The sequence below is a fragment of the Gavialis gangeticus genome, unplaced genomic scaffold (genome assembly GCF_001723915.1).
Source record: "Gavialis gangeticus isolate Ggan-Ray unplaced genomic scaffold, GavGan_comp1, whole genome shotgun sequence".
NCBI classification, from domain to species: Eukaryota; Metazoa; Chordata; order Crocodylia; family Gavialidae; genus Gavialis; species Gavialis gangeticus.
Window position 1 is genome coordinate 44,536,335 of NW_017729000.1, and position 14,082 is coordinate 44,550,416.

General features: G+C 46.3%; 1 protein-coding gene across 1 annotated transcript in view; it reads right to left on the reverse strand.

Annotated features, from left to right (window-relative positions):
* The window catches only part of PCDH1 (protocadherin 1), a 108,901-nt gene that overhangs the window by 9,201 nt on the left and 85,618 nt on the right, over positions 1-14,082 (reverse strand). Inside the window, exon 4 of the mRNA XM_019506566.1 lies at positions 2,770-2,989. Coding sequence (XP_019362111.1) covers positions 2,770-2,989 — 220 coding nt within the window. The remainder of the gene's footprint in view (positions 1-2,769; positions 2,990-14,082) is intronic.

The window sequence follows — 14,082 nt, forward strand, 5'->3', positions numbered from 1 at the left end:
AGGACTATCTCTTGCCATGGGTCAGGGACTATATTATGGAATAGGTGTTATTAAGATTGTTCCTGTCTGCGCCTTATATTATGTAATTGAAATGTTGTATTGTGGTGTTGCATTGTGTTGACGCTGCTGAAATCGTTTTATTGTGATGGGTAAATAATGTTATTTAGGGTTTGACCTTGGTTATTGGTTAATGTTCACTGTGTAAATATATGTATATATTTAGTTTTATGATTATGTATATTATAACTCAATACATTGTATATAGTTAAGAACTTTGGGCTTGGGCTAACTCTACAGAGGAAAGAGGGATCTGCTTGAAATTCTGGCATCCCTCTCACAGCACCCCCTCCTGCCTACCCATCCCATCCAATTGAGAATAAGGCACACCCTTGGGTGTACCCGGGTTACACAGTTAACTCCTTTTTTGAAAAACTAAATATCTGAAAAAGCAGCAACACAGTAAGACCTACAAACTCCCAAGCATGTTCCTCCTGCCAGGCCATCAAGAGGTCTTTCTCCAGCACCATGTTGACAAACTGACTGAAACTGAAACCAACTTGGATAGGATTAATTACAGGAGTTGTACAGGATTAAAGCATAGGGATATTCCACGGACTCATACTCAGGTACCTGAGACTGTAAGTGGCATTACTCAAAGTGAATGCCCCAATAATGGCTTTCAATCACTCAGTTCTCAGTAGAACGCATTGACAGAAAATATGGGAAAGACCCCGAAAAACAACCTGGCCCTAGGCCTTCTGTTCTTTACCTCTCCTTTCAGGATGAACATTTTTATCCTAGGGAGAAATGGTCTACATAATATTTACAAAAAGTGAGAAAGGGGACCTTCATATCACCTTAGTATCTCCTGAATTCTGGGGCTACTTCAGTTATAAGCATTGCTTTGATTCATTCCAGCAACCCAGCAGCATGGGCCCATCCAACAGCTTGGAATAACTGTAGTATGATGCAGTTATAATTTCTTCCATCTTGGGAACTGGCAAGGAGCCATGAGGAGTGGTTCTGCTAATTCTTATCACAGAATACCACTTTCACCAAGAGTATTCCCTAAGGGAGACATCCAAGAGGGAATCAACCCTGCACTCTAGGCTAACTGAATTCACTCACAGGCACAGGCCACAGGCTCAGTTATAGGCCCAACCAGACATAAATGATCTATTTTGCTATTTCCAACTCTCCCACCATTGGGGAGAACATTTAGAAGAACACTTTGCTTTCTTTCTCTCCCCAAAAAAGGCTTCTCTGAAAACCACTTAATGAGAGCATCATTCTAGACTTCTCCCATGCATGAGAACTCAGAAGACAGCAGACAGAGACGAGCAGATGTTTGGCACATAGACACAGCCTGGGTGGGAGGAAGCAATTTAGGATGAATGGTAAAGATAGATTGTGGAGATGGCTAATTGAGAAGGAGACAGCTAAACTGATCACTGGCAGTGGAAGGGGCAAAGAAACAGATCTCTTGTAGTAGAAATGGGAAAGTACAACTTCAGCAAGGCCATAAAGAAAAGCTAGGCCACAATGGAAACCAAACTAAAATGGAGACCTAAGCCCGCATTAGAGACCCTGCTGCTTTTGGATTTACCATAATCACTCTGCCCTACATCATTTTTCATGTTGCTTATCATCCCACATTTTATATCACTAATTTCCCTTCCCTCTCTGACCCATTGTGCCAATGCCCACCTATATACTAAGGATTACATAAGATCCCAGACCCCTCAGCTCCAATTTCTATTCAAATTGCCCCTTTGGATCCAGGCAAGAATTTGGAATCTGGTTAGAGCACTTAAATACTACAATACATACTAATCTGGACACTTCCCTAGCTTTAGTTCCAGACCACTAAAGATCATATTTATCTAAAGGTTCCTCCACAAACTCTCATCCTGGCCTCCCCTCTGATTCTCCTCTGGATGTTCTGTTGCTATCGTAAAGTAGAGTCTTCTGGCCCCTTTCCTTCCAATCCCAGTTGTGCTCTTGAATCCTCTCTCCCCATTGCTACCATGTCTTGTCCGTCTACTTTGACTAAGTACAGACAGTCAAAAAGCCCAAGGCTGAATCGATACAATCTTCTCAAGTTAGTCAAAGCTGCATAGACTGAATTGATAAGCAAGTGAACAGACATTCGCTTTTGATTCTGTAAATGCAGACACGTGCCTGCAGTGGCCCAAGCCAGAAACTGAGGAGCACTAGAGCATTCATTCCTACTTGGGTGGAGTAGAAAGCTTGGGTCACGGCTAGCCCACCCACACACCCTGGGGGTGGGGGCAGGGAGTTGCCAGGGAGATGCAAAGCATCCTGTGATGCTGGGGGACTGTGAATTAACTTGAAACTGGAGGGGATCTGGGACAGAAGTTCTACAGACTGTTTTAACCTAAATCAGCTAAATCTGATACTACATCCATCCAGGTTTATCTTAAACCAGTTTTGGCCATTTTGAAAGCAGTTTATGTGCCCTGAACTTCTATTGTGTTATAGATTTGAACCGGTTTCTGTTCACTTATACCAGTTTATGTGTATCTTCTGTCCCTAGCCTTTCTGTGCCTTTGTTGAAACCTCCCACATCCTTGGCAGTCACTTGCCTTCAAAACTGTTTTCCGTCTCTTCTCTCTGCTTTACCTTGCCTTAGTCTGACCCAACACAGCTACAAACCTCCCCACTCTGTTCCACAGGACTTAGATTTGGGTATCTGGGAAACAGCTGCACCAAAAGGATCTACAGAAAGGAGTTGACACTGGCTCTTACCATTTTCAGGGTGCTCCATCTCCCCAATACTACCATCAGGTGTGGTGCGCTCATAGTGATCTTCAGGCAGAGCCAGAGGCCCAATGCGAGGCCCTGATGATGATTTGCTGCTGGGTGTCTCCGATTCCTCTAGCCCACTGTCATAATAACTATGTTGGGAGGGGTCCTGCAAGTCCTGTGCCTGACTGGCTGCAGAGAATGTCACTCGGCGATGAGGTAACTGTAAAAAAGAGAAAACAGAGAATCAGTTAAATCAATCACCCACTGAAGAATGATCACAAAACATGACTACTGTGATAGATGCTTAGGGACAAGGAATCCATGCTTTTCCCATCTAACTGAAATGTCTTTCATTTCACAGTGACCCCTCACCATTGCCATTTCTCTTATCAGAATCCATTCCAATGTCAGATCCACCCCATTCATGTCCACATAATTGACCTAATAATTTACCTCAGACCACACACGCAAATGACACCAGTCTTCACTTCAACTGACTCTCTTCTATCTCTCACTCAGGAAACCCTCTAGCACTGTCTTTTGCTTCAGACCTTCCCAGATTGTCTCATCTCTTACCTCAGGGTTCTTTATATCATTATCAGAAACCATGTCTCACCTAAGAGCTTTCCTCTGTTCCACCTCACTTCAGAGACTTCTTCCCTCTTCTGAATGACATCATCCTTTATCTCAGAAGTCTGTTCCACAATTGACATCATTTCACACCCTGATACACTCTCTTCAACTGATATTTCTCACCTTACAAATTCACTTGATTGATGCCATCATTTTTCAGCACCAGAGCCTTATTGACTGACACAAATAAATAGATAACTTTAGAGGCCTTGCTCCCTGACAGACATGATCAGCTCACTTCTCCCAAGCAACACCATTTCTCACCTTAGAAACACCTCCCACAAATGTCTTCTTACATAACAACTCTTGAAATGACACAACATCTAATACTAAAGTCCCTACACCCTCCATACCTAATCACCTCTCATTAGACCAGCTAGCAGTATCCCTGTAAAGAAGGTCCCCAGGCTTACTTGATGCCCTGTCCCTCCTATTAGCATTATTAGTCAATAAACTATGAAACTATTTTGCACCTCAGCACCTATGCATGTCCATACTTCATGTCCATTTTACATTTTAATGTATTAAAATGCATATTTTTGGATGGGCCCAATTTATCAAGCAATCTAGGCTGCTGCCTATGATTTCTGTGTTCTTATCATTGTTTATTAGTCCACCAAACTTTGTGTCCTGCAAAAATGTTATCACCATGATTTTATGTTTATTTTCAGATTACTGGTGAGGAGTACTGGGCATAGGATCAATCCCTGTGGAACGCCACTTAGAGACACATCATTTGATGAAGGCTCCCCACTGATGGGTTTGTTTAGTTTTTTTAATTGTCAGTCAGTTCTTAATTTGTTAATCAGTTATCCAGGTGTATTTACTTAAAAACATTAAGTACCATCAGAGTATGCCTAGCAACTGGTGCTCACCTTTTGCCCATAAGTTTACAATCAGTAGTCTAGGCTATTTAATATCTCAAATTTATATTACTTAGCATATTCTTCCATTGCAAATGGACTGGAAAGTACTTCACCATTCAGACATATTATCCTTCTTCTTTCCAAATATAGAACACAAATATGTGTTGAACATGTCAACCTTGTTTGTACCATTATTAACAGTTTAACAGTCTCTATTTACTAATTGGCATATACCATTGCTAGGATTTCTTTTGCTCCTGATATACATGAAAAAGCTCCCCCTCCTTTACTAACAATGGATTTTTGCCTGATGCTTTTAACTTCTCTTACCAATATTTTATACTTCATAACCACTAATTTATAGTAATTGCTATCCATTTCCCCCTTTTTAATTGATTTTTACTTCCATTTACTTTGTTTATTTCTAATTGTTACCTTTCATTTTGCCATTGAACCAGGGTACACAATTTAAAAAATATAGTAGTCCTGTAGAATTTACTGCCCTAAGACTTGCACCCAGACTCTGGATAAAATGCATGAGGACAGATAGGTACCTATGAATCTGGTTCATAAAAGCCAATAAACTGAGCAGAAAATAATTTAAGCTTGCAAATACAAAATACCAATGGCAGTGGAAAATCATTGATCCTGGTCCCTGTTTGTGCCTTGTACATTAGACAATAATTGGTTAAAAAATATCTGTGGCAGATTGGTAAATCCTTCCTTTTGCTGGGCACATAATCTTGACCGTAGGCTACTGGGAAAAAGTTGGTCTCAACTATATCTAACAGATCATTCCTAAGAAATGAGAGGAATTAGGTAGAGTTTATGTGCTTCCCAGCACTGCTTTGTATTAAAAAGAGAACTTAAGTAGAGTGAAGCTCCTAGGTGGATGGATTAGATTACTCCTGGGTATGCTTGTGAACAATCATCCTTGGTTGGGTCTGCTAGAAAGAAATCTGTCCCACATCATGTTGTAATCTTCTTACACCTCTATAGAAAAGATAGCATAAGGGATTCAAAAGGTTTTTCACAGGAGAAAACCTACTCTTTTATGAAAAAAAATGAGAGCAATAAGAAAGCTCTTCCAATAAGTTTTATAGCACTGCCTTGATAGCTTTACACTTCTTTCTGGGTCTTGAGGAACAGCCCTCCCCCTTCCCCTCCCAGTATCTTACACTCATCTGTTCTCCCTTCCCTGCTCCAAGGGGAAAGGGTGGGGAGCAAGGAATAGGAGATGCTCTGTTTACCAGGGCACCCCTTGGATCATTGGCTCCCCAGTGGCCACCCACCAGTGTCCTGTCAGGGAGCCCTGCAAGGACCCTGCTGCTGCTTACTGCTTCAACACTCTCAGAGAGTCCAGGGTCTATTTGCACCTTTGTCCCCATGCCCCGTGCATAGATCCAGGGTGACCCCAATCTGTGCAAGGGGCAAAGGGCACTCCTGCACAGCTCAGCCCATCGCAACTCAACTGAGAATGGGTCAAGGCATGGAGGAATGCCTCCTCCATCACTAGTTCCCATGATTGGGTCACTGCTTACTTCTGCAAGGGGAGGGAGGCATTCTTGCATAGCTTGACCTGTCCCAGATGTTCTGGAGACAGTACAAACCCTGCTGGATATGCTCCCTCCACCCTCTACACAGAACTAGGGTGACCCAGAACTCTGCAAGGGACAGGGAAGCTATTTCTTGTACCTTGACCCATCCCTGGCACACCTCGGGTAGGTTGAGCTGTGGTGCCTCTGCCTCCTTCCCCATGCACAGAACCATGTCCCCCCATGCATTCCCACACAACTCAACACATCCCACATGTTCCTGGGACAATTTAAGTCTCTCTGCCTCTGATATCCCCTGTCCCTTTCACAGAACTAGGATGACAATGATGAACCAATTAGGTACCCAGGGCAACAGCAAGGGCTTAGACAGTTGGAGTATTGTGTCCAGTTTTGGGTGCTGCACTTCAAGAGGGATGTGGACAACCTAGAGAGGGTTCAGAGGAGGGCCACTCATATGGTTAGGGGCCTGCAGGCAAAGCCCTACAAGGAAAGATTGAAGGCCCTGGATCTCTTCAGCCTCCACAAGACAAGGCTGAGAGGTGATTTTGTGGCTGCCTACTAATTCATCAGGGTGTGGGGCGTCGGGGGGGCCAGCAAGAAATAGGAGATGCTCTGTTTACCAGGGCACCCCTTGGAATAACTAGGAACAATGGCCACAAACTGACCGAGAGCAGATTTAAGTTAGACATCAGAAAAAACTTCTTTACGGTAAGGGTTGCCAGAATCTGGAATGGGCTTCCAAGGGAGGTGGTGCTCCCCCCTACCTTGGGGGTCTTTAAGAGGAGGCTAGACATACACCTAGCTGGAGTCATCTGACCCCAGTGCTCTTTCCTGCCCAGGGCAGGGGGTCAGGCTCGATGATCTGCTAAGGTCCCTTCTGACCCAAACATCAATGAATCTATGAATCTATTAATATAAGCCCTGAGTGGAGCTGGCAGTAAGATCCTACAGGCTGATGAAGGAACATCATTGCAGCAGGAGGGATGCAGCTCCAGAGTGCCAACATGGAAGCAGTCTGGCCCTAGCAGCTGGAGGGGGAAATGCCCCGATTAGGAATGCTGCAAAGTGCCTGACAGACTACTGAGCTGCCTTGAGATTACCAGTGAGCCTCAGGGAGTTTATGGTTATATATAAACTCAACTAGAGGTGACTAGACAGTCACCTTGCTGGGGTCACCTAACCCCCAGTTATTTTTCCTGCTTGGTGCAGGGGGCTGGACCCAATGGTCTTCTGAGATCCCTTCTGGCCTTACAATCTATGACTATCCAGTTGCTGGGATTTATGTGGATACTTAATGGGGACTGCCACAAGTGTTTGTCTGCCTGCCTTAAGGTGGAAGGAGAAGGTTTTTCTTTTTAAATACCAGTGTGCTGTTTTCCTGTTCTGTTGGTGTTGGTGGTTCCAGAAGGAGAGTTTGCATGATAGCCAGGGGGCTTATCTTTTGGTTATAGTTCATTATGGTGGTTTGAGGTCAGGACTGTGAGGAGAGGTTCCTGGAGGTCCCATTAGTGTCCAAGGGGAATGTAGTTGCCTTGAGCCCTGCTGGGGACAGACTTAAGGCAGAGTGAATGACAAGAGCCCAGAGCAGAGCAGAGTGTGGGGCTGCAGAAACCAGAGCCCTGAGAGGGACGAAGACAGGGGCCAGGGGTTCAATGCCTAAGAGGGCAAGACTAGAGCTGGTGCCTAGAAGTAAGGTCCAATATACTGGGCCCAGGCTAGAAGGCTCAGCTAGAGAAAAGGGGTGGAGGCTGAGAAATCCAAAACCCCAACAGGAGTGTGACAGTATAGTGACACCTATGAGGCACGGGATGTGGTGTAGGGGAAGACAGAGCCACCTGCTTACCCAGATTCATCCTCAGAGATCCCAGGGATGCTTCTAGTAAGCAGAGAAACCTCATCTTTCCCTGCTGACACAGAAACATCCTCTGAGATCCCAGGGGCATGTTTCAGTAAGTGGGTAAAGCCAGGCAAGCACTCCAAGGGCTTGGGGGACTGATTCTGCCCAGGAATTCCTAGGGTGTCTGCCATTATTTTCTTCCTGGTTCCAATAGGCCCCTACTAATTGTATGACCAGACACAGAGAAGTGCTTAATGTCCAGAAGATTATCTTCAATTCCTCCTGCACTGTCTCCAAAGGGATTTTTACTGCTATGTGATGCAGAAGTTAATGGTAATTTTGACATTATCAGACTGAATTAAAGTAGAAGATATTATTTTCTCTGATGAGGAAAAAAAGACTACTGTTGATAACAAATGTTCTTCCATTTGCAGGTGTTCTTACTTTCTCTCTCTGTTATTCCTTTGGAAGTGTAGCAGCACACTAAGGTGCCTGCTACTCTCAGACCAGAGGCAGGAACCCAGCTGCTGGCTGCTGGGACAACCGGTTAAAGTCACCTGACCAGAAGGGGCAGGGCCTGGATCCCACATAACTCCCAGGCCTGAGGCCAGGAGGGCATTTCCCTGCTGGCAGCCAAGGGGGAAGGGAGGTCTGCTGGAGCAAGCAAAGGGGAGAGGACTGATTGCATGAGCAGCTCCTGATGCTGTTATGGGATGGAGTATTCCCTGGTAGGGATTGAATGATGTTTAAGCTAGGTGGCTTGGATTTTTATTATAGCCCAGGAGCTTGTGTTTTGTGTTTGTTTTTTACTGGTGGTTTGGGTGAGGCTATTAGGAGATGGGGGAGGCCTCATAGGGGACCCTCAGCAGTGTGAGAACCCCAGCCCCAGAGAGAGGGGGTGGTGAGAAGCCCCAGAGAGAGGGGGTGGTAAGCACCAGTGAGGCACAGTGTGAGACAGGGCTATGGAGAGCCCGAGCACCAGGAAGGTGCAGAGTGAGATAGGGCTGTGGAAAGCCCAGGGAGGACAAGGGGAGGGCCAAGTTACAACAAGGCCCAAATCAAACCACGTCAGTATCATCTGCAAGGCTTGGGCTGCGGTGTAGGGGAGGAAAAGGAGCTGCAGATAGTGTCCCCTGGCACCAGGGCAATAAATGGGCAGCCTCCTTCTAATTAACATCCATTAATTAAGATCAAGGCATGGCAGGAGAGAAGGCAGGCGGTTGGCCCATAACAGGAGGGCGGGGTCACCAATAGACAGACTCCAGAAGAGGCACTCCTGTCACAGGAACATACAATAGAAGGCTTTGCACTGGGTTTCTCTTGGGATCATAGGAAAGTACAGCTGAAAAGGACATTGCAAGGTCATCAAGTCCAGCCCCCTGCTCAAGATAGAATTGTTCCTGACTTAACTATCCCAGCCAAGTGCCTGTCCAACCTGCTCTTGAAAATTTCCAAGGTTCAAGAGTCTACAGTTTGTCTAGGCTGCTTGCTCCAATGCCTGACCACCCTTTTAGGCAGAAAATTCCTCCTAATTTCCAACCTAAATTTCCTCTAATGCAGCTTGAGGCTTGTGGATGCATGGGCCCTGCTAACCCCGGACACCAGCTCTCGGAGGAGGACTGGGCAGGCGGTCGCTACACATGGGGGAGCCGACCCAAACAACCATAGGGCCAGCATGGTGGCCAGCAGGAGCCCATGGCACTAGCTGTCACTGGCAGGGGCAGGGGCTGGAACAGCCACAGCACAGGAAAGCAGAAGTGGTGAGGAGAGTTGCTGTGTGCTGCCTCTGCACTGTGCACACTGCTCCTGGCCAGGGAAGTGCCAGAGCTACCTTTTTATGAGGGCTGCTGGCAGCTGCTTTCAGAGCCTGGAGGTCCCCTGAGTGGCAGCAGGAGCCCATTGCAGGGTTGCAGGAAGTGGTACCAGTTTGGTGCTAAAAGCAGCAAATCTACAGCCAAGTCCATACATGTGTTGATACCTGTCTGGGAGCATTTACTCACAAGCAGTTTACTTGCAAGTAAACTAATCTTGGATCAAGTGCATGTGTAGATGCACCCCCAGTATTTTTATTTTCCTGCTCTTTGTCCTTCCTCCCATTAGGCTCTTGAACTGTCACCCAAAGTACCTTCCACCCTCGCATTCTCAAACAATTCCTCCCTGTTTATGAACAGCAAGTCAAGAAAAGCTTCTTCCCTAGTTGGCCTATCTACTGTCCATGCCAAAAAGTTATCCCCAGCACAGTCCAAGACTTTGCTTGACTTCATGTGCACAGCTGTATTTTCAGCAACTCTTAAAATTTTTCTGAAAGAAGAAGATCTAAGAGGATTATTGAAGGAGGCTTCCTCATCAGTTTAAAATACCAAAAGTACAAGTAGGCCCAAAATTGCACAATACAGTAGTTAGGGGTCATTGGATAGCAACATAAATATTCCTCTTCTGATCCCACAGATCTGTGCCTCTATTGATAACTCATAGATCATTTGTCAAATCAGCAAGAGGGATACAAATAGGAACAAGGATACAGGTGAGAGATACCTTCCTAGTGTGTTTAGAAGACAAGGAAAAAAGAATACATCTCCTCTAATGGTAGGGATATCCTAACAAGAGTCCAAAAGAGATCTTGGGCCTCTCCAACCAGCAGAGCTGATTAATACCATAACCATATTGGTAGCTGGTATTGTGCAATAACCCTTGCAGCTGAAGCAATGTTGACATAAACTGTGAAGTCACTATAACATCTATTAGTTTTGAAAATAACTTTGATGCCAAGAAATTTGGAGGCAAAAGCACCTGTACTGAAATAGTTAGCACCAAGTGTGTCAGTGCCATTGGTGCCATACACCCTGATTTCAGTACTGAGAGGTCAGATAAAATGAAGATCATTGCCTGATATGCCTGGAGACCTAGTTTTATCAGTTTGTCAGAAGCCTCCATTCAGATTGGAACTCCCCATTAACTTAATGGTCTGAAGAGATCTGTTTCCTCTTTTGAAGTTGTAGGGGTAGCAACCTGGGAAATACAATCACTGTTAAAACAAAGTGCTCTTTTCTACCCCTTTCAGACAACTGGATAAAGACTGAGTGAGCTGCTTTGCTTGTAGATGAAGGTTTCTTTGAAGTATGAGCCTGGCAGCTCAGAGTTAGCTCACAAAAACACTGATAGAGAAAGACTCATTAGTCCTCATTGGCTGTTTTATTTGGGGTCTGAGAACACTCTCACTGAGCACTCCAGAAGAAAAAGTTTGAAATGAGCCTTTTTAATCATATATATCTTCTTGGATACGGAGTGAATCACTGAGCATCTATGAGGGATATGACACTCTTGAGTGTCCATCATTCATCCCTGGAGAGGCAAGTTGAATTCCATAGACTTTACTCCAGCCAATGTACTGGACAAATTCCAAACATTAATAAAAGTATATGTATATATATGCAGCCAAAGAACAAAAGAAAAAAAATGAAGAAACCCTAACTGACTATGCTAATTATACATGTGGTGGATTTACCTGCTCGAGCCCCTGCCATGTCCTGGACTGAGAATTCTTAATTCCAATTGGTGGAGCCCATCTACCAATTGGGGAAGAGTTGGGAGGATCTGGCACCACCCCTTGGGATGAGGTGAGGAGTTCCCAGACCTAACTGGTCCACTGAACTTCAGGGAGTGAAGCTCCCTGAGGGAATAAAAGGAGTGGTGTGAGCCACATGAGGCAGACACGGCGAGGGACAGCGAAGAGAGAGGAGCTCTGGATAAAACCATCATCAGGACCCTGCCTGAGCCTCAGTGATACACAGATCGGCACATGGTGCTCAGGCTCTGGGAGCCACTCGAGGCAGCTTGAGCCTGTGAACCCAGCAAGCAGCCAGGTGGGGCAGTGCATGGATTGATGCATGGAGAGCCAGCCCTGGGAGCAGCTTGAGGCTGCTTGGGCCCCACACAGTGTGCAGGTTGGCACATAGAGAGTTGACCTTGAGATCAGCTCAAGGCTACTCAAGTTAGCCCTGGCTCTAGGCCAAGTAGCCAGAGCCCCACAGTGTGGCTCAGCATTAAACTAAAAGAGCCCCGGTGCCCAGAGCAGGGCCCAGAAGGGGAAAAACCCCTGGTGTGAGGCTGGGGAACCAGAGCCAGTGAGGGCTCAGCTTCCATAGGAGCTCTCTGGGTGCACAGGGCCTGAAGAGAAGGGCCCCAGCTCGAAGCTGATGGCTCCAGGAGGCCTGAGACTGTGCAGGGGACCCAGAGGCCAGATCACTGACCCCCCATGGAAGGACCGTGAGTTACTGAGAACTCGGGTCCCGCAAGGGAGGTGCTCCTGGGCAAGGAACCTTGAGAGGAGTGGGTGGGGGGAAGGCCCCATGCCTCCCCCGCTCCCTGGGGTAGGAGGGGAGGTTACCCCAAATACACACTGAAGAGATTTCTGTGGGACACCCAAGGGTGCATAGGAGGAGAAGACCCTAGCCCAACTGAGGGACCAAGTTGGTTGGAACCCAGATAAAGTACGCCTAATATCTGGTACAGTTATGCTTCATATTTTGTATCTATTGCTATTGTTGGTTTGGTTATAGTCATGAATATGATATATAAAGTTGGGTATGTTAATTCTATATAATGGGCTCTGTCAGGGTGTCTTTATTGGTTAACCCACTTGTGGTACAGACATGCTGGGTTGACTGTCATGGGATCCACTCCTCTTCTGGGCCTGGAGCATGGGTACTCATCTAAATGTCCTCCTTGTTCTAATGGACCTTTATATGTATATTTGTATCTATTTCTGTACCTGTATCCATTTTAACAGTGTTATATATAAATGTTTGCAATTCAATACATTGTATATAGTCAAGAATTTTGGCCTGGGCTAACTCTATAGAAGAAAAAGGGACTTGGTCCTGGCCACGGGGGATGACCTGGTAAGGGGACTGCAGGTCCTTGACCACTTGGGCAATAGCGATCATCACCTGCTGAATTTCATTATCCGATGCAGGGTGTCAAGGGCTCACACCAAGGCTAAAGTCCTTGACTTCAGAAGGGCCAACTTCAACGAGCTTAGGAGACTAGTGGGGGAGGCACTGAGGGCCCAGAAGGTAGAGGAGATGGGAGTCCATGAGGGATGGTCGTACCTTAAGGGGGAGATCCTCCAGGCCCAAAGGATAACAGTCCCTGAGAGAAGCAAGCAGGGTAAAAGCGCTGAGAAACCCCCTTGGCTCAGCAAGGGCATTCAGGAATGCCTAAGGACTAAAAGGGGGGTGAACAACCAGTGGAAGGGAGGAGCAATCACCAAGGAGGAGTACTCCTCCTCGGCCCGTGAGTGTAGGAGGGCTATTAGGAAGGCCAAGGCAGAGATGGAACTGAGGCTAGTGTCCACGATTAAGGACAACAAAAAGTCCTTTTTTAAGTACTTTGGGAGCAAGAAGAGGGCACCAGGCAATGTAGCGCCCCTGCAAGATGCAAACGGTAATATTGTGGCTACGCCAGATAAGAAAGCTGATGTTTTTTAACAGTTTCTTTGCCTCTGTTTTCTTGAACAGGGACCAGGATATCCTACCTACCAGAGGTAGGGACAATCTTGGGGATAGCTCTGTCAGGCCTTCAGTCAGTACAGATGTAGTTAGGGATCTTCTGGAAGGGCTGGACATTTTTAAATCTGCAGGTACAGATGCCCTCTACCCAAGGGTGTTGAGGCAGCAGCAGGGGTCATCGTGGTACCCTTGGCCCGGCTGTATGAGCATTCATGGTCATCTGGCCAGGTGCCTGGGGATTGGAAACTGGCTAATGTGGTCCCAATTTTCAAGAAGGGGAGGAAGGAGGACCCAAGTAACTGTAGGCTTGTAAGCCTCACCTCGGTGCTCGGGAAGATCTTGGAGAGAATCATTAAGGAGCACATCTGTGGGGGACCAGCAGGGGAGATCATGCTCAGGGGCAACCAGCATGAGTTCATTGAAGGCAGGTCCTGCCTGACCAACCTGATTGCCTTTTATAACCAGGTAACTAAATCCTTGGATGATAGTGTTGCCGTGGACGTAGTCTTTCTAGACTTTAAGAAGGTCTTTGACACTGTCTCTCACCCCATCCTCATCAATAAATTAAGTGACTGTGGCATTGATACCTACACAGTTGGATGGGTAAAAAATTGGCTGATGGGCCGCACCCAGAGAGTAGTGGTGGACGGGTTCTACTCAAACTGGTGAGATGTGAGCAGTGAGGTACCCCAGGGCTCAGTCCTCAGGCCTGCACTGTTTAACATCTTCATCAGTGACTTGGACGAGGGGGTGGAAAGCACGCTGTCCAAGTTTGCTGATGACACTAAGATGTGGGGTGAGGTGGACACACTGAAGGGAGAGAGAGGCTGCAAATAGATTTAGACAGACTACAAAAGTGAGCAGATGAGAATAGGATGGGGTTCAACGTAGACAAATGCAGGGTGCTGCAC